The following is a 23,279-nucleotide window of genomic DNA, read 5'->3' as shown; positions in this document are numbered from 1 at the left end:
ATAAAAGATTAAAAACAATAAACATTTTTCTTGTTGCGCTCATGTCTATTTATTCTATATGGGGGGGGGGGGGGTTAACTGAAAATGTGATTCATTTTGATAAATTAATAACAAACCCTGCAATTAACTTGATGAAAAACTTTAATTGAATCCCACCACTAACAAAAACACATTTGAACCATTAAATTTGGTCTTTCCCAGAGCAACATGTGCCTCTATTCAACATTAACTCTGTGATTTCAATGGAATCTACCAAGTGGCAAAACCTGATAGCTGTAAGAAAGAGAACCGATTACAGATATTTAGAACAATAATATGCCAAGATGAAAAGCTAAACCACTCCAGTGACTGTGCTTCCCATCTTTGCCAGCCCATTAAAAAAAAAAAAAAAGATGATATCATAGAGCTGTGATGCTTTTGAGAAGTCACAGACTAGATCAATAAGCCTGGAAGGAGCTAACAGGCTTATCGGGTTTCTACCCAACATGTCAATGGCCGCACGCTCCCTCCCTCTCTCCCCAAAACATCAGGACCACCATCCCACTTAGGAGGACAAAAATAAATAGCCTTTCCTCAGCAGGGGTGGGGTGAGGGGGGGCAGGCCGAAGATGACACAGAGATGTCGCCATGAAATATTCATGTCCATCTGAAAGCACTCACGCAGGAATGTCGAGGGTTTACTTGGTGAGTTAGGGTCTGAGTGATGGATGGTGACCGAGCCGAACGCACAGAGGTGCATTCCTCTAAGAGGCGACGAGACGGTGAGACTCATGTGGCCACATGAGCTTTAAAACGCAACTTAACAGCCTTCGAATGAGTGACAGAAAGCGTGTATAGAGGGTCAGCACTTCTCACTTTATCTCACTTCTGCAACCAAAGAATTGCTTTCAGTTTTCTTAAAATGAATTGGTTATTCAGTTTTTGTTGAAAAGTTAATCGTATCAGAAGTGAATATTGCTTTTCATTTTCAAGTTATGCATTTCATTTCAATGAACCACAGATGAAGACAAAGAAAGCCATCAAATATTTACATTATACTGGCGGCGTTATAGGTGCGACTGTTTGTCGTTTGATAACACAGTTTGGATTTAGCCAATAAAACTGGTGGAATCGTCTTTTTTGAGCAGAATTTAATCAATATTTCCCAAATAGAAACCTTTAAGGTGTACCATCAAGTAAATCAATTCCTGCCGCTTTTTAAAGCAATTTCCTTTAAGACAAATTCTGAAGATGACTTCACTCCTTTCTTTTCCAAATAAACAAAGAAACCTGCATCGGCTTATGATTAAACCATGAAACATGACCAAAATACCACTAATCTTTTTCATTTCAACATTTTACCTGACAACCGCAACTAAGGCGTAAGCATTAAAACTGAATCACATATGAAGAGACCTTAATCCAAATTAAATGTTTTTAGAATCAACCATTACTGAACACTGTATATACAAAACAAAATTATTGGAAGAAAATTGATGATTTTAAACTCATTTTTAAAGTGCAGGTATAACTATATCACAAGCCTGTGAATCAATAAATTTTTGCTTATTTAGACTGATTGGAAGTGGGACCGACTTTTAAAGCGCCAACTTTATATAGATGCATAAAAACGATAAGCTATATCTGATATATATTTTTTGATATATAGATTTTCTCATGTGATGGCAACATGCTGACTAAATGCATTCTGTTAGCGACAGGGATTCATTTCATTATTAAATGGCCATTATGTGAGTAAAAGAGGACCTATCGGTGACTGATGTCCTTTAAAACTATTACAATTATTCGTCATATTTATATTTTTTTTGTAGTCTGACGGCATAATCCACTGCAGCCTCAGTCACTGACCTTGGACGAGAAGTGATGGTGGACGGCCAGACTCAGAGCCTGCTTCTTCAGAGCAACAAGAGCCGCGGAGCACTTGTCGCAGGAGGCAACTTTCCTCTCGGACCTCCCAGAGCCGGGATGCAGCGCCAAGGCAGAGCCCCTCCACACCGTCCCGCTTCCGAACGACATCCTTATCCGCTCCCCGAGCGACCCTGGCAGGGACTTGTAGGACGGGACCTCGCCCGCTCTCTGGCACATATTCCCGTGCGGGTCGCCCCTGGTGGGCCCCCCGGAGCCCTCGGGAGTGGGGCGCTCCTCCGGTTGGCACCGTGTCCGGCTGCCGAACGAAGAAAAGCCGCCGGAGTCGCAGTGATGCTGCACTGCTGGGTCCTGTGAGAAATAAATCGCCGTAAAGAGGATGAATGTGGGCTTTGGCAGAGAGGCAAATTAGATATCAATCGACGTGGGCTACTGTAACCACACCCTAATGGTTTCTCCCTCCAAGTGCAACCTTATCTTTAAAAAAAAAAAAAAAAAAAGGAAAAACTAAAAAGAAAGAAAGAAATTCATCAACCTCGCAGCTTCAGGTTTTGTAATGTTTCCCAACCATAAATAAATCACATTTACCCAGTGCGCTCCTCGGATGGCGGCAGGAAATTTCTCCCCTCTTCCAGTCACAGAGGACATAACTTGTAAATATTTAAAAAGATTCTCCAACAAAGGCGGGCCGCATTTTTAATTAACCCGGACAAACCTCCGAACGTCAAAAACAAACGTTGCTGACTCATGTTAGTTTTTTTTTTTTTTTTTTGGGGGGGGGGGGTAAAAACTTTGCCAAAGTCGACCGGTTGGAGACGCCAAATGAAGAAGGTTTAGCGCGTGATGACGGCAGCGCGGTGGAAACGGAGTGAGCGCGAGAGAGGAGAGGTGCGCTTTTCCCGTTCACCTTGCTGTTCAGGTGAAGGCCTCGTGGGGGCGGTAAAGAGCAAACACCATAGACAAACACTGGAGAATACATGCGGCGTTAAAAACAACAAGCAGCAGAAAACATGATGCAGACACAGGTAGCTATTTTTAGACTATTTTTTGTTTTTTGTTTTGTTTTTTTTTACTAATAAAAATCTAAGCAGTGCGGCGTGCGCTTTTATTCACTCTCTCCAAGTCGATTAAAAGGAGCTTTTGCATGTAACTGTTCACTTTAGGTAGCTGTGCAGCCACCCACGTAAATCTTTGAGCCTATTTTGTTAAAGATTCAACAGATTAGGGGCCATCTTAAATATTCCATCTGCCCTTTGTGTGCAGTGAGGTGCACATTAAAATTAATTCAGGAAACACTTTGTCATGTTCTTTCTATAGTATAAACCGAATGATGCCTCTGTTAATATGTGACCAACTTTTTCCTGCCATATATCAATGGTCACACTACAGGTATATGTTTCTGATTGACTTTCAGCAAATGGTCCTAAAAGTAGTTTTAAAGTAAAGACTCTATGCGAACTCAGTATCTACCTCGCCACAAGTAATGTTTCCACACACTACACTGTATGCAAGTAAATGTGATTGCAATTGACTGAAAGTTTGTGCAACTCCAGTTCAGGAAGGTTGCTGTCCTCCGACTTTTAAGCGTCTCTGCTTTAACGCACCTGCTAATGACGTCATTAGCAGGACTCCGGAGAACTTGACTGTCCTAAGCAGCCATTTGATTCAGGTGTGTTGGACCAGGAGCACAGCTAAATGTTGCAGGACACCAGACATCGATGCCTGGATTTGAGGAGCCCTGTTGTAGAGGGTCAGTGTGTTCCCACAGCAGCTCCATCGGATCAGAGGGGAGCTCAGATCTGAAAGGTCCTGATCCTCCAGTAAGTAAAATAACGCCAGACCTCAATCCATCAGTCAGCCGCTCTGTCCTGTGTAGACGTCAAAGTCAGATGTTACAAATTCAGTAAATTAGAATTGAAAGGGAATTTATTTCACTTAATTAAATTCACTAGGTGAATGTAACAAAGTAAATGGCATATCAGAATATTTCACATATTGCACAAATATAATCAATCAGCAACGTGACTGAGGAATTTGACTGGAACCTGTTGGACAGAACAGGTATCGTAACAACCACACTGTGGCGATCATTTTAATGGGCTAAATTAATTATTTAGCCCATTATTTAATTTTACTGATAATTTTAATGGATTAAAGATACTGTGCTGAAGTGTGACATTAAGAATCCAAGGAGGAGTCAGCTACAAATGGCTAAAGTAGCATAGATCACATAGACATTAGCTCCCGCTAACAGAAAAAATATGAGGATGGAGGCATTTACCAGACATATAAAACGTAATATGAAATTATTTAAAATTACTTATAATCGGAGAGTAAAGCGTGCAGGTTTAACTTCTACTTATTTCTGAGACAAGTCCACCGGGACGCTCCTTCTTGCCTCTTAGTTTGACTGCCTGTTTGCCCAGCCAACGAACCATTCCGCCACCTAGTGGTCGTTTTTAAAACCATGTAATCACATCTGTACGACTCAAAAACGCACTACATGTCCATAAAAAATTTCGGAGTGTTGAAAAGGAGTGGTGAGGTATTCCGTTTTCCACAGAAACAACGTCTTTGCCACTTCGGCACAAGTACAGCGACAAACGCTCAGAGGATAAAACCGGTGGACTCCGAATAAAACTCAGGTGACCCAGCTTTCCACCAGCATTTAAACGCATCACTTACGTTTCCTGGAAGCGTAAGTTTCCTTACGCTGGAAGGAAATTTACACAAATTTACAATCTGTGCAAAATTTACAAATCTTATGCACAGATTGTAAATTGATCTGTGCATAAGTTTAGTTTTGTCTGTACGTATTTAACGATTTGTAGGTGTAGGTTTGAATTCATAATTATCGGATTTGTGAGGCTGAAGTTTAAAAAATGTGTGTGTAGAAATGTAATGTTTGTAGAAATTGCAATTGTGGATATGTGTGTACGTTTATTTTGTATTCGCAATTTAATAGCTTGTGTGCATTTGACCACATATTTACAAATACCCGGAGTTACGTACAGTTTTTTTAACGGCTTACAAATTATATTTCACAGATATAACTATCCAAAGTTACACACAAAGCGGCTTACACGGATTACAAATCCAGTATTAATCCCTCACAGGTATTTTGAGACTATTTTCTCTCCATAGAATATTGGGGCTTACCTCAAAACTTGACTGTAATGCTTATTAAATAAACAGGAACAAAATAATACTTTTTTTTCTAAGTTGCCTTTGGTGTGGCAACTGTCAACTTTTTTTGTTTATTCTCTAGAGACTTATAGATTGTCTATAGAATGATAGTATGACGTAGTAGTTTAAGTAGTTTTTAAATGTATTAGTTTGTTGTTGTTCTTGTGGTAATACTATTTTTCTTGCGATTTTCAAAAAAAAAACGCGTACTTGATTTGTCTAAACGCTCCTTTGTTTTCAGAAAATATCCCCATTTACACATACCGTAATATAGTGTTTGTGTTTTGTGCTTACGATGTGACAGAAGGCGCAATATCTCCCTTCTCGTAAAATAAAATCACCGTTTATTAATTTGATGTTTTTAAAACAATCATTTATCTGTGTATGGACCATGCGTTGACCCGCTTTTTCCACATCAATCTATTTGCGAAAGGGTTGATCTCTTATAAAGAAAGCGACAGATAGTAGTATATCAAGCTGCGCTGCTCTCTGTGTAGTTACGGTAGTCTTCGCCTCCCTCCTCCTCATTCTGGCGCAGCCTCGGCACAGCTCTCTGCCGTTGAGATATTGGTTGTACAGCCGGTGACATTTGGCGTGGCTTCGAGCTACATTTCTTAACTAAGGACGACATATTATTTATTAATTACCGAATTTTAACCTTTTGTCATTTCCCAATAAAAATGAGCACCATTAACGTGAAGAAGCTCAAAGTTAACGAGCTGAAGGACGAGCTGAAAAAACGAAATCTCTCGGACAAGGGGCTGAAGGCCGAGCTGATGGATCGCCTGCAGGCCGCGCTGGACGAAGAGGCCCTCGCCGGGGACACCTCGGCGGCTCAGGAAGACTCGGTAGATGATGGGTTCGACCAGTCTGTTGACCAAGAGGGAATGGGAGAAGAAGAGGAAGGAGAAGGCGAAGGCGAAGGCCCAGTAGAGGAGAGCATGGAAGCCAACGAGGAAGAAGCAGAGAATGAGGACGACGGCAACGGCGTCGCCGAGGACGAAGAAATGGGTGAGGGAGAAGACGGAGGGGACGGGGATGAGGACGATGAAATGGATCCCATGCTCAAGGCGGATGTGGACGACATGGAAAAAATTGAAGATGGTGAGCCCGGAGACAACGCTGCAGAGGGTGAGTCACAGAGAGTTGCTCAGGAAAATGCCTGGTTGTATGGGCCGTGGCTGGATGCCGGGTTTTTTTTTTTTGTTTTTCTCGATGAAGGGATGGGGCCGGTTAGATTTGAAAGCGTTCAGCGCTCAGCGTCCATGTTGAGTCACAGCGTGAGCCCCGCTAGGCCGCGGTCGACGCTAACACTTAGCAAGCTAGCATCCTCGGTTAGCTTATTTTATGGCGCGTAGTATCTCGACGTGACTGACGTTCCCAAAGCATAAATTGCGTTTTTTTTTCTTTTTTGGTTGTGTTGTCTAAAATATTTTATCAACGTTTAGACATTCAATGACTACCGAGAAATTAGTAACTGTTTACTACTTTTTGTTTCATTTTCGGTAAGGGTTAGCATGCTAGTGAGCGTCATTCTCTTTGTGTCTGGCGGTAAGCTAATGTTAGCCATTTCAGAGATTCCCAGCCATGACGTTTAGCAATAAACGAGAGCTTTTGGTTAAAATTAATGTGAATTGGCTAAATGTAGACTTCTAACTTATTTTACGTTGTTTGTGAAATAGACTTTCCTATTTCTGCTGGGTTGCCAGCTTCTGCTCTTATGAAGCGAGGGTCAGACTTTACCTCCTTTTCTCATACTGCCCAGATTCATCTCGCATTACTGTTTTTTTTTCTCCACACAATTTTTACTTTTATGTTGGATAATTACGAGTGTACTGCTTTTGAAGTGGCATACTTAAAAAGGTGTGCATGTGTAAAAATGCAGATGTATATGACCGGACAACCACTACTTGTTTAAATGGATGAAAGCTTATCAGTCTTCATCTGATGTAAGGGGCGCCGTGATTTTTCAAGGTTTGGATATCAGGAATTAAACATCAGAGCTAAAACAAAATTATTTCCGAGTATCTGCATACTTTACAAAGTTATAAAGTTAATGTAGAAGTTATGTAAAAGTGTGGTGCCACTCAGGCAGTATTGAAAATTTAAGTCGGTTTCCATACTTTTTTTCAGTTTTCTAAAAGGTAAACAATTTATCAAAGTATTGGAAAATACTTTTTATTCTGCTTAATAATTGGAGGACTCCCTTTATTGACCACACATCTTTTGGAAAACCTACTGATACCAATAAATTCATTTGAGTAAAAGAAAAAACAAAGGAAATTTACACTTTTTATCTTGGATTTTAAACTAAATCAAAACCGAATCGTTGAATGGTTTTACTGATCTATTTGTGGAATGATGGTAGTACTGATCTTTTTGAATATTATAGAATTGAACTGATTAGTTTGTCCAGATGTCAAAAACTTTAGTGAATTAAAAGCCAATTTCAGTCTAAGTTTGTTTAAAAAAAAAATAACACAGAAACTTTCGGTTTTATTGTCAGTCTTTTTTTTCTTTCTATTTTTTTTTTTTTATAAAGAGTTGCCGGAATATTCTGGACCCAGCAGCCCTTACATTGGACAACACAAAAATAAAAAATCATTAGCTGGTTTTTCACTTTTGAGCAGCTTCCTAGTCTGTGCACGTGTTGATTTTCATTCATAACAAAAGCATTTTGTTTTATTTGCTTCCACTTTTGTGGCGTGTGTGTGTGTTCATCACATACTTTTCGTCACAGACTGACCCAACCTTTACTCCCAGAAGTTTGCAACCTTCTAACCAACCTCGCACTCGGCTTTGAATCAAACCGGGCTGGGAATTTGTGAAGTGGCTAACCTGAAGCTGTGCTTCGAGAACGAAGCGACATCGAACCGTCTGGTTTCCGCGTTTGGTCTCAGGCGTGCAGAAAACCGGATCACGAGAGTCAGTTAGTTTTAAAACGCAAGGGAGGTAAAGTTAATCCAGATCTAGGTAGGTTTTCTTGCATGATGCATTGATCCCTGATAACTGTAGACCCTCTTAAAATGTAGAACAGATTTTGTATTTTTACCACCCCCCTGTATCTCAGGGTTATTCCTTAATTTAGATTTATTTTTTTTACTTTCCAGCCCCAGTAAACACCTCTCTTTATTGTCCATTTTGGACCAGTTTATGTTCTAAATACTACCTGGTCTTAAGAACTGTTACCAACTCATGACATATTGTGCTGTTTTTAAGTGTAACCCACGAGGCATCGCCTCTTCTTAAAGCAATGCTGATTTACGATGGACACAAGTGTAACTAATGAACGGGCTTCGTGGGCTCAAAACCCCCACTGCCAGTCCGACCTCTCTCTCTCTGTCTCAAAAAAAAGAGAAAAAAAGGAGCACCTCATTCTATATCTTTGTTCTATTTTCAAAGGGGATGCGGACAAAGACACGAATGCTGATCAGAAGAATAAGAAGGGTGTTAAGAGACGCCGGGAGGAACATGGAAGGGGCTACTTTGAGTTTATTGAAGAGAACAAATACAGCTGGTAAGGACGGGACAGAGCGAATATGGCCTTCGGCATCCCTGAAGCGCCATGCATAGCTTTGTTGACTTGTATTGGCTTTAAGTGCCAATGCACTTCTCTAGCAAGAGGTCAGAATCCTCTATTTGTTGTTGTTGTTTTTTCTTTATTGAAAAGTATAACTACACAACTTTTTCCACACATGTATTTTGAGGGTCATCCCCCGACTTAAGCTGTAAAGAGCCTTACCATTTACTGTCTTCCAGTGCCCACCTCACAAGTGTGTCTTGTCTTTTTTTGGGGGGTGGGGGGGGAAGGTGCGGTGGCTGCAGTTCTGTAGCAGAAGTGCATCTATATGACTTCTATGAATTTCCACATCTGTTCCTCATGCCACTTATTGTTTTTATTTTTTTAGAAAGCCCGTTGTGTCCTCAAGGTAATAGGACATTGCTGTCATAGATCCCAGTGAAAGTTTCAGATGCATACCTTTATTTAGTCAAATTTTTAAATAAGTCAGGGTTTAGCTGAGAGGCGAGGGGATGAGGGATCCACAGCTACAGGGCTAGCTCTCAAGGGTGTAGGTCAATTCCCACGGAGGAGCTCGCTATTGGTCGTCCATCGTTTTTTCCTCGCAGTAGTCTAATTTTGTTTTGATTTCACTGACTGTATGATGTTCAAATGCTATTTCTGTATCATATCCTGTCGTCAGTCCTCATGGTGCGGCTGCCTGTGTGAATGGGCGTGGCTTCTTTACCCCTCCTCCCCCATAGGTGACATCACGCATGGCCTGAATGTAAGGGTGTGTGTGTGTACATGTACCTACTCTTTCTGGTCAGTGTATTTTATTTTATTATTGTTTTGTTTTCATTGCGCTGCTGCAGTACACGGAAGGATCAACGGGCAAAAGTGAATATACATTTGGAGACTTTTTTCTTTTTCTTTTTTGTTATTGGATGTGAGATCTTAGGGGGCGGGACTAAATTTCTGCAACAACTTCTGCTGTAAAGTCTTACAGCTAGCTTGCTATTTTTTGTTGTTGTGGGGTTTTTTTGCAATATGGTCATAACCCTCAAACACAGTTGTGGAGATCTAAGTCATTGTGTTGAAAATGCAAATATAGACGCCTCCACTTTCTCCCCCAGCACATGTTAGCAATTCAAATCTGTTTGTGGGTGAATCTGATTTTTTTTTTTTTTTTTTTTTACTCTTATGAAGAAATGTAGAAACAGCAACACAGATTGAATTGCTCACACTATTCCTACTACTGACTTGAGCCATTTTGTTGGTACTCCTGGTAAAGGTGTAAACAATTTTTTTAATTATTTCAACTTTTACTTGCAGTGGCATCATTTTTTTATTTTTGAAAAGTATATGATTTCTGGGTTTCCATCTGAAAACTTGCTAGAGTGGTCCACCAAGTGGCCTACCGCGTCTTTGAGCTAAATTTTTAAAGTTGGCAGAAAATTTGAAAATATGTTACAAAGGCATTCTTAAATGGCAATTATAAAATCTTAAAGGCAAACATAAACAAATTTTAAAAAATAATTTCTGCATTTGGTTTTTTGTTTTGCCCTAATTACAGTGTCCAAAATTGTTTGTTTATCTGACTAGTCACTTTATCAGCTCAAGTTGTTGGCATGTAGACAGTGAATAAACATAGTACTGACTATGTTCTCATTATGCTTCCATTTGTTTCACCAAGAGACTATTTAACCAGGCTTTGCTGTTACTGGTGTATTTAAAAAAAAACCCTATAAGAAATAAACAATGCTAAGCCTGGTGGGGGAGCAAGTAAAGCCTGGTGACCCGCCAGGCTTATGATGCACTGTATCTATAATTTGAACAAATTTAATCATGGTAGTTGCATGCTGGGAATTTTTTTTCTTAAAATATTCACATTTCTGTTAATTATTGATATCCTAGAAAGATAACTAGTTATTTTAGTTGAAGATTATTCTGAAGATTAGTTGGATTAAAATAATTAGCATACCACAGATTTTTCATTAGCCACTTGAGCTTTTTTTATACGATATGAGAGGAATTAAAATACGCAAATAAACCAATTACCTTTTGAATTGAGCAAAAAAAAACATTGCCTGAAATGCATTTTAGGCTTTTTATTCTCTAAATAAAATAAACATTCATCTCTTCAGTGAACGTTTGATTATTTGCTGCAAAAGATGCATGTGCAGCTAAAAAAAAATCTTAACATGAGAAGCTCAGTCCTTTCTGCTTGACTGAACATTAATACACTGTAGGACTGATCAGTTTTATGTATTAGATTAACAGATCAATTGTCCAAAAAAAAAAAGGTGCTCCATAGATTTTTATATTTTACTCAATTTGAACCAGGTAAAACTAAAACCGCCACTTGAGTTCTGGGTAAAACAAATTTATGGACTTGAATTATTTTTGGCTTCTTTTGAGTCTGTATACTCCAGTTAATGACAAATTAATTACTAAATTAGGTGGCTAGTATTTCAATAATCAATTCATCACAACAATAGAGGAGCCATGTTGCGATGATTTTCTGAGGGGGGAGTCTCAGAAAGGGCAGGACTTTCTTAAAGAGACAGGGGCCCAATTTCAATGAGTTAAATTAGGCAACAAGTGGTATTTGATATTTATAAAAAAAAATTATACCAACTGAAGGTAACATAGGTACTTAGTGCATTAAAATGCACCATGTACCTAGAAAATGTATAATACTTCAACTTTAAAACAGGCTCACAGCTACAAAGCAGCGAGAACTAACAGCTTTGCCACATATCAATCCTTTTTTCTTTCTTCCTCTCGCTGTATAAATTTACTCAAGTTAAAGTTGGGACTTTTCTAAAATTAGTGTTTGTTACTTTAAACCCTTTTTACATCTTTACCAGTGGTACCAACACACGTGGTTGCATCTGTATACAAGTTCCCTGGTTATCTTCTTCAGCTAAAACCATTCTCAATCTGTCTAAATGGGTCCAGGAGTTGCAATCAGTGTTTAAATACACTCCCTGCACTAAAACCAAGCATGCCTCTGTTAGACATCTGGAGTTGTGGCCGTCTCCACAGCAGTCCAAAGGACACAAACGCACTCAACTGAAAGCAAGATGGCTAACAATAGTTTTATCTATCAGCCTTGCTCAATAAGACCAGCTGCAGTGCTTTTTCTTTGTGTATTCTCCACATTTATTTTTTTTTAGAATTCGCTGGATGCTCCAAGGTAAGTTACCTGCCCAGGTCTACAACACAGGCCCACTGTCAGAAAAGGTTAAAGGCTCATTTTCCAGTTCATGTCCTTTTCTTGGCCCTCTCTCGTCTGGCTTCCCACTTTCTGTTCCCACTATCTCTCAGCAAGCGGTCCCGACTGCATCATGAAAATTCATTGCAGCTGCGCTCAAGTTCCAGTCTTCTAATTGACTTGCTGCCGTCTTATTTTTCCAGCGCCTCTTTTAAGTCTCCCGTACCACCGCTGGAGGAAGAAGACGAAGAGTGTGATGAGACCAAAGTCTGCTTGGACACCTGTAGGTTTTCTCTTCTTTATCTCACCAATTCTGATTCAGCATGTAGATGCTGTATGTATCGACTAAAACATTTATAAATGGGGTTTGATTTCTTTTTGTCTGTTCCAGATAACTGTGACCTGCACTTTAAGGTGTCCCGAGACCGCTACAGCGCTTCATCGCTCATCATGGAGAGCTTTGCTTATCTGTGGTCTGGAGGAAAGGGAACCTATGGGGTGAACTCTGGCAAAGCTTGCTTTGAGATGAAGGTTCATAACTATCATCACTACCAATATTCTTCTTTTTTTTTCTCCCTTTTTTAGGGTTCGCACACTTGAAATTCTTAAGCTTGATTACGATTTGGGACGTGCTTTATTTCTGTATAAAGTCCTTGAAAGTGATCAATATTCGAACTGCACGTTTGATTAAAAGCCTAAATTTTCAATTAAAATCAGATATTTTCATACAGCTAATGGACTTTTTTTCTCTGTCTGAAGTTAAATCAGACCAAACGGTTTTAAGTTGGTTAGATTCAGCAAAATTACTTCTTTTATTAAATAATTTCTATTTTATTGAGATTCCTTTTGTAACTTTATTTATACATTGTGTTTAAGCATTTAATTTGAACAGAAAGATTCAATATTCATTACATTGAATGAACAATTGATGTTGGGAGATTTTTTATTTTTTTTATATTAAATTACTGTTTGTTTTATTTTGTTTCTTAGACCAGTCAGGTGTATAAGGTGTGAAAGAGACATTTTAAAATATAACACCTTGTTATATTTTAGTTTATGTTGTCCCTTCTATGAAGAATATTATAACTCATTCACTGTGATGAACTTTGTTTTTATATTAGTGATTTGTAACTGTCTTCTTTGGTTCATTTGGGTTGTTTTTATCTCCAAAGTGGTTTGAGGAAAGTGTATGCACCCTCTTTCTTTTATTTATTTTTGCTCTTTTAAGACACTTGGCTGTGTGGTGTTACAAACTTGTAATCTTTGATTTTATGACTCCAGCTCACAGAGAAGATTTCAGTGAAGCACATTTCCAGCAAGAACTTGGAAATCCATGATGTGCAGGTTGGATGGTCCTTGTCAACTGGGACGCTGCTGCTGGGTCAGTCCTGATTGTCTTGATTGAAACGTTCTGTTTAGATTTTAATGACAGTGATACAACTGGACGAAAGGCTGGCGCTAAAATAATCATTTAATTGCTTACTTTCTGTCCAGTGTTGCCAGTTGTTGCTAAATCAAGGAGAAACACCTTTAGTGGGTGTTAACACTGCCCTCTAGTGGTTTTCAAGCAACCATAATATACCTTTTTTTTCTTCACTGTTCAGGTGAGGAAGAGTTTTCCTATGGATACTCCTGCAAAGGGAAGAAGACCACCAACTGTGTGACTGAAGACTTTGGGGAAACGTATGAGGAGAACGATGTCATCTGCTGCCTCATTGTAAGACAACACTTCCAAGAATGTTTGTTTGGAATAAGTTGGAAATGTAAAAATGATGTCGATGCATCATTTCATAATTCTCTAGAGATGCACCAAGCAGAATTTTTGTGGCCCATTTCCACTCCCAGCGCTTTGACCAAATGATAATTTTAGCCAACTGTAAGATGAGGAAAAGATTTTTAAAAATATTCTACCCTTCCTGTATCCATTAGTTGAATCAAAAAGAACAGCAAGTGGTGTGTGACACGTTTCTGCACATACTTGTCCATATTTTTTCATCTAAAATTAAGACCTAAAAATGTCTTAAATTAATTGGAGAAAAAAAAATGTTGCTGGCCTTACATCCATTTTATTTCTTTCTAGGACTTTGAGGGCGAGGAGGTGGTCTTGTCCTTCGCCAAGAACGGTGAAGAACCAGCCATCGCTTTCAGGGTCCGCAAGGACTGCTTAAACGGCCAGGCCCTTTTCCCACATGTCATCTGTCGCAACTGCGCTGTGGAGTTTAACTTTGGCCAGATGGAGACGCCGTACTTCCCGACGCCGGAGGGCTACACCTTCCTGCAGCAAATCCCCGTCAGCGAGCGAGTGAGGGGGCTGAAGGGACCCCAGACGAAGGCCGACTGCGAGGTCAGTACAGGACCCCGTCAGGGGAGGATTTACTCTGTTTTGCTGTTAGTTTGCATCTGACTGCCATCTTGTTTTGTAGATCATTGTGATGGTTGGTCTGCCTGGCTCTGGCAAAACTACATGGGTCAAGAACCAAGTCCAGCAGAACCCTGGGAAGTACTACATCCTGAGCAGTGACACCATTGTGGACAAGATGATGGTCAGTACTGTCAGAAAGCCAAATTCTGCCTCCAGATTTTACTTTGAGATTTTAATCACCGTTTGCCTCATTCGACTGCAGATCAACAGTTTGAAACGCCAGTCCAAGGATATCACCAAGCTGAGCGCCATTTCCCAAAGAGCTCCACTGTTCCTGGGCAAATTCATCGAGATCGCTGCTCGCAAGAAGAGGAACTACATTCTGGATCATGTAAGTTGACTGGTCAGAGCTGGACTGCCTCCTTATCCTTAAAATATCTTAAATTTATGTACTCAAAATTAAGGCTTAAAATGTCTTAAATTCATATTTAAAAAGTAAGTTGGCCTTAAATACATTAATCACAGGTCATTCAATTTTGTCTTTGCAGGACTATTTATCCTCATATATTCTGTGTAGTTTTTTTTTTTTTCTTGCAAGGCTTTTGAGGCTACCAGTTACTCACTGCTAGCATACAATTTCAAGTTAACCTTCTATTGAGTCTTCCAGCTAGCTTTATCCTTTTTCTAGCTAGCTAGAAAAAGGATAAAAGTACTAGCAGTGAGTTACCAGTAGCCTGAAAAGCTTTGCCAAGAGGGGGGGAAAATACAAAAAATTTACTTTTACCCTTTCTAGCTAGGATTAGTTTAGCTCTCCATCTAGAGCAACTAGAAGGGGTATGCTTTTTAGCTAACTTATCTAACTAAAAATCTAAAAAACCAACTAGCAAAATAGTTTGCTAGCCAGCTATACCTAGCTATAGGATATGCTCTAGCTATAGTTTTCCTGGCTAGTTTCTAGATAGAAAGTGAATGCTTTCTAGCTAGCTTTTCCTTTTTGTATATAATGGATAAATGCAGATTTATCACCAGTTGGCTGGACAAAGTTCATACATTTCTGTGGAGAAGTCTTTATTCAGAATTGTATTAAAATCTTAAATTTGAGTTGGTGAAACATGCATAAATTAAAGGCGCTAATTAAATTTTTCTTCACCTTTTTCCAGACTAACTTATCCGCACCAGGCCAGAAGAGGAAGATGTGTCTGTTTGCTGGCTTCCAGCGTAAGGCTGTGGTCGTCTTCCCCACAGACGAGGAATACAAGATGAGGGTCCAGAAGAAGGTGGAGAGCGATGGCAAAGAAGTGCCTGAGCATGCGCTGCTCAAAATGAAAGGTAAAACTCCTTCACTCACTTTTCACCTGAACAGCAGCTCTTCCGTTCCTCACCAATCCCAATTGGTTGACCTTCCAGGGTTCTACGCCCTGCCGGAAGAAGGGGAGAGCTTCAACGAGGTGACGTATGCTGAGCTGCCGAAGGACGACGCCGCCAAGCTGCTGGAGCAGTACAAAGAGGAGAGCAAGACGGCCCTGCCCGCTGAGAAGAAACCCAACCAGGGGAGCACGACTCCGAAAAGAGGCGGCAGCGGAGGAGGCGGCCCTCGCGGCAGCGGCAGGGGAGGAAAGAATCAGTTCGGCCGCAGCGGACAGGGACAAAGGGGCGGTGGCGGACGTGGAGGCTTCCAGAACAGAGGCAACTTCAGAGGAGGTAGGATCAGCCGGAAAGGAGATGTTTGCTGGTTTTAGAAGTCAGCTTACGGCGGTTTGTTGCTCTCCTCAGGCCCCGGCCCACGCGGCGGCTTCAACCGTCCTCCTCGCGGCTTTCTACCTCCACCAGCCTTCAGGGGCGGCTTCCCCCGGCCCGGCAGCTTCGGCCGGGGCGGCGGCCCCATCCCCAGCCTGGCTGGATCCCCAAGAGGCGGGCCCATGAGGGGCGGCATGGGACTCCGAGGAGGGCCCATGAACCGCGGCGGCCAAATGAACAGAGGAGGTCAAATGAGCCGAGGGGGTCAGATGAACAGAGGTGGAGGCAACATGAACCGCAATGCCAATAGGGCCCCCCCCCCCCACGTAGGTGTCCTCCTTACAATGTTACCGTGGCGTTATCATGAGGCGGCCGTAGATGTGCTGACATTTAGCTTTTTCTCTCTCCGTCCAGTTCCAGCAGAGAGGAGGCGGCCGTGGAAACTTTGGGCAGAAGAACAGCAACTATGGCAACAATAGGAACAGCGGGGGCTTTGGCAACAGGAACGGCATGGACAAGGCTCAAGCCTTCAACCAGAGCTGGCAGCAAGGGGTCAGTGTTTCCAGCTTTGACGTCATGGAGGTGTCCACTAGAGGGTGCAATGATGAATCAGCCTTCATTTTGGGATATCTGTGATCGGATGATACTTTTAACAAAAAACCACTATAAAAAACCCCACTATAAAGCACTTGTTTCCCTTAAAGGTTTTCTTATTCCGTCACATTTTATAAACAAACTTCAATATGACAGATCAGAGTTTAACTTTGACTTTACTTGGATCACAACTGTTCCCTTTTTGCTCTGACATTTGAAAGTTGAACCTCTGCTTTCTACAGAACCGTTGGGTCTATAAAGGGCTGGGCAATATGGACTCCAAATTTTATTGCAATATTTTGTGGTACTATTGTGGTAATGACAAATTATTATTAAAAAACCATCTATATTACTTTTGTAAGTAATTGTATGGCTATAACTCCATTCATAATGTCTCAAACACAAATCCTGCTCCTGAATAATATTCCCATTTGAAACAGGCATCTTCAGGGCACCACAAAACAAATCAAACTTTTCATGAGAAAATGTAGCTTAATTTAGTGAATTGTTCTGCATTTTATATGGAGATATCAAAGTAGTGGAATAAATAGTTTCCTTCCACTTCACAAGTACAATTACTGTGCTAATTTATCACATTAAATACATTGACGTTTGTGTTTTTAATGCAACATTTTTTCAGAAATGAAAGGAGCTTTCTTTAGACTTTGTCCAGTTTTAACTCTAAAACTTTGTTTTGCAGTTCTGGAACCAGAAACCTTGGAGCCAGCAGTACCAGCCTGGATATTACTAAGACAGTTGTTCTTATGGACTGGTGGCCGACACTGAGAACCCACCACTAGCCACGGAACATCCCCTCCTCTCCCTCCCCCTTTTACTGTTTGACTTTGTTCCCCTAAAACCCACTTTTAAAGGTCGAAAACCCACCGACTTCCAAAACAGCGCGAGGCAATTTGATCTGGATCCAGAACATTCCACCAGAGGAGAGCAGGAAGCAGAAAACGTAATCAGAGCTTTATAAAGTCTATTTGATTGTGGGTTCTGTCTCATTCAGACACTTTTTGGTTTTTTTCCTTGTTGTACATTTAAAAAAAAAAATTCTCCCCTCAACCACTTTTTAAATGACATGCTTTTAAAAAAGAATTGTTTGTAAAATCAGGAAACAGAAGTGGGGCGATTTCTGATTTTCTTTTTTTTTTTCTTCTTTTTTCCATTTGTTCTTCAGGGTTGTGCATTTTATCTGTGCTGTGATTGCTTTGATTTGCTTTTTTATTACAAATTGTAAATATTATTTTCTCTGTGTAGTTACAGACATATAAGAAATGTGACGATTGACATAAACAGGAAAGCAGGACAGCTTCCATCAGTAGGCTGTTCATGTCAGCGCTTTAATGTTCAACAGTTTAACAGATGATGGTAGATTAATGACCTTTTTTTTTTTTCTTTATTTGTTCCCACCATCAAACTTGTAATATCATAGACCTACAATAAACTACTTGTTTGCTTTTTTTACATTCATCCCGGCTTATGGCTTTCATTTATGTCAAAGGTGAGTAAATGACCTTTGAAGAAACAAAAGATGGCGTCGCATGTTTCCGTTCTCTCGCTGTAAATAAATTTTAGAAAGTATTTCAGCTAAGCTGTTTTCAGGACAAAGCAAAGCCATTTTATACTCCATTATGCCTTTTTCTTTTTAAATTATATATTTTTGTGTGTGTGCACTGAATCTGACGACGGCTTGTTGGGGCCTTTATAGATGGGAGAGAAGAATAAATTTCTGCCAAAAACTCAAATTGTTTAGATGAATCTAAAAAAAAATTATAAATCTTAAGATTTTCCTTGAAGAAACAAGGAAATTTCTGATTTTGAGAATTTGCTAGAAGCTTAGAAATTAGGAGATTGATCTGAGAAATTCTCCAGAAAAAAATCTAAATTTGCTAGAAAAAAACTCAAATTTTACTCCTTTTTGTTTTTAGGAAATTTGAGATTGAAAAGTTACACTTTCTAGAAAATAAAAAAAAAATGAAGAGTTTGAAAATGTACTTGAAACTCTGGAATGTTGATTGATCTCAGACTTTTTGTAGGAAAGAAAACTTGGAAATGTTTGTTCCAAAAGTTGAAAATGTTTTACTTTTAAAACCGGAACTTACATTTATTTTTTTTTCTACAAAACTTGAGATTCACCTCAAAATTTGAATGTTCTTCCTGAAATTTTTACTTTTTTACAGAAATGTTTTGGGTTTTTTTTTTTTTTTTTCCTGGCAAATTTCTGACTTTTCAAGCCCTGAAATTTCCGTGTGTGTTCTTGGAAAGTTCTCCATATTTTCCCCCATAGATTTACCATTATTTATTTATTTATTTTTTTTTCTATCTACAACGGCCCTAACCCTCCGCCGTAGCCTCCACCTCATTCTCAGGATCTTTTCTCGGTTCCGTCAGCTGCTCCGTTACTGCAGTGGTCCTCTGAGACCCGGCGAGCGCTGAAGCACAAATAATCGCGAGTTCACGCATTTTCCTTTTTCTTCTTTTGTTTTTCTGATTCCAGTTCAGGTTCACCAGCAAATCTAAAGGGCTCAACAGCATCACCAACAGTTCGCGAACGCTTAACCTCGTTCATGTTGGTGACCCTGTGGCCTGGCAATAAGGGCAGCTCCCCCTCTCCATAGCTAACCAGCTCATACTGTCTTCACACCCAGAATCTCTTCTTTTTTTCATCCCCTCTCAGCTTGGACATGCTGTCAAGTTAGCCCGCACTAATCCAGTGGTTTCCAGCTGTTTGTTTTCTCTGATTGTTTCAGTCATGCATGAATGGTAACACTGTAATAAATAGTAATTAAAGGTCATCCCTCCAACTTGAGTGTAAATGCCTGGAGAGTTTGTGCAGGTTATATACATAGGAGCAGAATGCAAAATTTGAATTAACGGCTTGACATTGAACAAAACTGACTTTTTTTAGTGTTATTATTGCTGATGTTTCACTACTAAACCAACACTTTGAGACATTTTGAAATGTGTTCCTTTACATTTAATGGTTGTATTTTGAGTTATAGACTTAAAATTGCCGTCTTTTTCTCTCTCGTTTTTTTGTCTTGTTGTGGAAAAAAGACACAGGAATAAACTGATTTGGTTTAATTTGATACCTAACAAAAGCTTTCAATGCTCGATTGCTGTTGGGAAAAATTCCCACCACTCCCATCCAATTCTCCAATAAATCCTAACAAGTTCAATCCCAATGTTCATACAAAAGAGATCGGTTTTTATGAACATTTTTGTCTTGATTATTTAATTTTTTGAAAACTGCATATTTTTTTCCATCAATGCTATTGGTTTTTATAATTCCTTGTGAGTTCAGCATGCCCAAGGCACAGCTTGTATTTATTTGGACTTTGAATTCCATGACAAAATGTTAGTCAGGCTATGATTTTTTTTTTTTTTTTTTTTTGCTGGTTTGTCTGTTTGTTTCTTGATTATGAGAAGAAAGTTGTAATATTTAGAGAATGAAGTAGAAATTTTCTGAATACTCCAACACAAAACAAATATCAAAAAAATTTTTAATGAGGAATGAGGACCATCATGATTGAAATAAAAACCACTTTTTGAAAATATTTTTGTGCCATTTGTAATTTATATTTATAGAAAATATGATTTAATTTCTAAGTTTTATTACCCAATTGGCCTCTTTTCACTATATTTGGATCTGATTGGGGTCTTGGCAGGTATAAAGAAATTGATTGGAATTTTGTTTTGGCAACCAACAAAAAAAAAAAAAATAGCTGAAAGGTGTGGTGTGTATTTGTTACTGTGACACCTCAAGTAAAAAATCTGAGCCACAAACTGCCTTTAAAAGTGATCTAATTCTTCAACTCAGTATAAAGGCACTTGTTCTATGAAGACCTTTAAGGTTTGTTAGAGAACAACCAGCATGACGACCACCAAGGAACACAGCAGACTAGTAAAATGTAAGAATTGTAGCTTACATTGACATGTAAATAAAGCTACATTCTGAGTTGTACGTCACAAATTTCTGTTCAATCCGTCATCTGAAAATGAAGAGTGTGAAACAACAGTCGACACATTTTACTAGTGATGATTAAAGTCTCCTGTGGTCTTTGCTACGCTCCTCCTGAGCGCAGCAAATGTCACGGTCGGATAATGGGGGGGGAAAAGTAGTTGTTCTGTCAGACTGTCAGTTCCTGAAACCACACAAAATAAAAACTCATGGCTAAAATATTTCTCCTGGAGTTTTGGCGGGAATATGAGTGGCATCATACAATACTGTGAAGGAAAACGAACTAAATCCACCATCCCTATGATGAAGCATAGCACCAGCAGCATCAGGCTGGTTTGAGTTAGAAGAAAACCTGTAAGAGGGTGAAGCAGAGGCTCAATGACCAGCAGGGAAACATTGCAGAATAAAGCATAGTTATGTATTGAGATGGCCTAGACAAAGTTCACAAAAAAAAACCCATGTAATTCAGGATCTTTGTAAAGAATTAAAAGTTGATGTTCACAGACACCTCCATAAATCCAATATGACTGAACCTAAGTGATAGGTTTATTTGTCATAACCTGCAAAGAATCACCCAGAGACAGAGATTAGGTTTCTTTTAATTTCTTTTCTGCAGAATAGGAGAATTGAGAACAGACGCGACGAATCGCTGTCAAACACTGTCTGGACTCAATTCTGCCAGTTCTTTCTTTGCATTTCTCTTTATTGTATAGAAAAAGGAGGTTGGGCTTCTTCACACAGTCACACAGAGAATTGACCAACCGTCTTTACATTCTGGAGCCTCCTATGGACATGCCCTTACAAGGGCATGTGACTGACCACAACTAATCAGTTACATATGGAACTAATAACACATGAATGTTTAACGTTTTTAGCTTCCAAGCAAACATCCTAAACAAAGTTAATAATATACTATACTACAAAAGAAAGAGAAGTTAAGTAAATATAAAAAGAAGAATAATAGAGTAATAATATGAAAAAGAATAATATGAAAGAATAATATGAAAACATAACTTGTAAAATAAACTCATGAGTAAATGAACAGGAGGATAATTTTTCTAACACTAAGCTATATTGCATAGAAGAATTAAGCAAATAAGCTAGAATGCGCTAAATTAGATAGACCTCACAAATTACTTGCCCAAAGAAAGTTTTGCTAATTTAGCTAGAATGAGTAATTTAACAAAATCTCACATTTTATTGACCCAAAGAATTAGCTAAATTAACTCACAGAATTGGCTAAATCTCAGTAATTCTTGTTGCAAGGCAACAGTGCTACCAACTGCGCCACTGTGCAGCCCTTGAATGATCTAGTCCTCACAAGTTACTTACCCAAAGAAAAAAAAATATCGAATTTAGCCAGAATGAGTAAATTAGCAAAATCTCACATTAAATTGACCAAACTAGTTAGAATGAGCTAAATCTTAGTTTTGACTCAAAGAAGAATGAACTAAGTATACTAAATTATCGGCTAAATCTCACAAATTAGTGACCCGGGCTGTGGTTGTAAAGTAACAGAATTCTGCAAAAGTAAGACAGGAGGCCGCCGATAGCCTTTGCTGCGTTGACCCTCGTCAGCGGCAGATTAGTGAATGACGAGACCCCCCGCTCTGAGAGCAAACGCTACAGGAGGGGTTGGCTGCGATGAGCGACGTTTGGCCCCGGTCTAAGGTCGATGAAAACCGCATAAAGAGCCCCAGCGTCATGCCAACTGACTTTCGGTTTCACTGTATGCGCCGGCCAAAGCCTTTCCTTCCTGCCTTCCCACTGCAAACAAAGCATTACAAGCCGAGACGGGATAACGTGCGTCACTACGGAGACCATTTGCTTCCTGAAGGTGAAAGACGCAGGCGGCTGCAGCCATGCATTCGAATTCAATCATGAATGTGAATTGAGGCAGAGAGATAAACCGGGACAGCAGGAGAATCGTGAGGAACAAATATTTTATTGTACAAACATAAACTCATTCATATCATATATATATATATATATATATATATATATATATATATATATATATATATATATATATATATATATATATATATATATATATGTTCAGCTGTTTTTAACAAAAGGGATTCATCACTCCGAGTCTGAATGATTGCACTAAAGTGAACACAACTCAGACAAATTCATATTTCAAAGACACAATTCTTACAAAATCTACAGAAGTGCTTGTGGAGGGAGGTGGAGTTTGCTGGCAGAGGTGAGTCATAACTTACATGTACGCAGTTACATTTACTTGAGTGACTTTTTGTGGAAATAAATGTTTAAATTCTTACTTGAGTCATTTTTATTTCGAAGTATCGCTACTCTTACTTGGGCGAAAGTTCTGGATGGTCTGCCCACTGAATGAAGAACAAGTTTGTTTTAACCAAAAAATTCGCCAAACACAGACAAACACGTCTGCGGTTTTTGTTAAAAATGTATAAGGCCAGGTCAATAGAGATATGACAACAAACATTATCATTTTGTACTATTTTTAATTACACATTTTTGACTCTAAAACTTCAAGCTTGTCAACAAGTTCTATTTGATCTCATGTACTGCCGCTGAAACATAGAACAGGACAGGGTAGTAATGTGCACTTCAGTTTAATAATCTATTTTATTAAGGGTATTGTGTTTGTTATTGTGTTCATATAATTACATTTTTTAATAAAAGTTTTTTTTTAAAACTTTTATTCATGTTTTTTTTGTTTGTTTATCCATCTGTTTAGAAAGTACAGGTGAAAATTCAGCCTTCTTATTTACAGAAATGCTAATAATATGCATTGTCCCTGTGATAAATAAAAATAAAAAAAAATGTATATTGAAAGAAACTGATTCAGAATTAAATTTTTTTT

General features: G+C 39.2%; 2 protein-coding genes across 2 annotated transcripts in view; one reads left to right on the top strand and one right to left on the bottom strand.

Moving 5' to 3' along the window:
- The window catches only part of LOC102222219 (kinesin-like protein KIF26B), a 35,554-nt gene extending 33,013 nt beyond the window's left edge, over window positions 1-2,541 (bottom strand). Inside the window, exons 1-2 of the mRNA XM_023347278.1 lie at window positions 2,455-2,541; window positions 1,849-2,217 (exon numbers count right to left, since the gene is read on the bottom strand). Of these exons, the coding sequence (XP_023203046.1) occupies window positions 1,849-2,217; window positions 2,455-2,514 (429 nt within the window). The 5' untranslated portion in view covers window positions 2,515-2,541. The remainder of the gene's footprint in view (window positions 1-1,848; window positions 2,218-2,454) is intronic.
- A 3,046-nt stretch (window positions 2,542-5,587) lies between these two features.
- hnrnpu (heterogeneous nuclear ribonucleoprotein U) lies at window positions 5,588-19,274 on the top strand. Its single transcript, XM_023347573.1, has 14 exons — window positions 5,588-6,183; window positions 8,455-8,569; window positions 11,975-12,054; window positions 12,163-12,302; window positions 13,053-13,152; window positions 13,376-13,488; window positions 13,852-14,115; window positions 14,195-14,314; window positions 14,396-14,524; window positions 15,294-15,462; window positions 15,541-15,834; window positions 15,907-16,196; window positions 16,285-16,422; window positions 17,165-19,274. The coding sequence occupies exons 1-14, from the start codon at window positions 5,733-5,735 to the stop codon at window positions 17,213-17,215; spliced, it is 2,454 nt and encodes an 817-aa protein (XP_023203341.1). The 5' UTR covers window positions 5,588-5,732; the 3' UTR covers window positions 17,216-19,274.
- The last annotated feature ends 4,005 nt before the right edge of the window (window positions 19,275-23,279 follow it).

Source organism: Xiphophorus maculatus, chromosome 15 (assembly GCF_002775205.1).
Source record: "Xiphophorus maculatus strain JP 163 A chromosome 15, X_maculatus-5.0-male, whole genome shotgun sequence".
Taxonomy (NCBI): Eukaryota; Metazoa; Chordata; class Actinopteri; order Cyprinodontiformes; family Poeciliidae; genus Xiphophorus; species Xiphophorus maculatus.
This window is presented reverse-complemented; position numbering and strand designations above follow the sequence as displayed.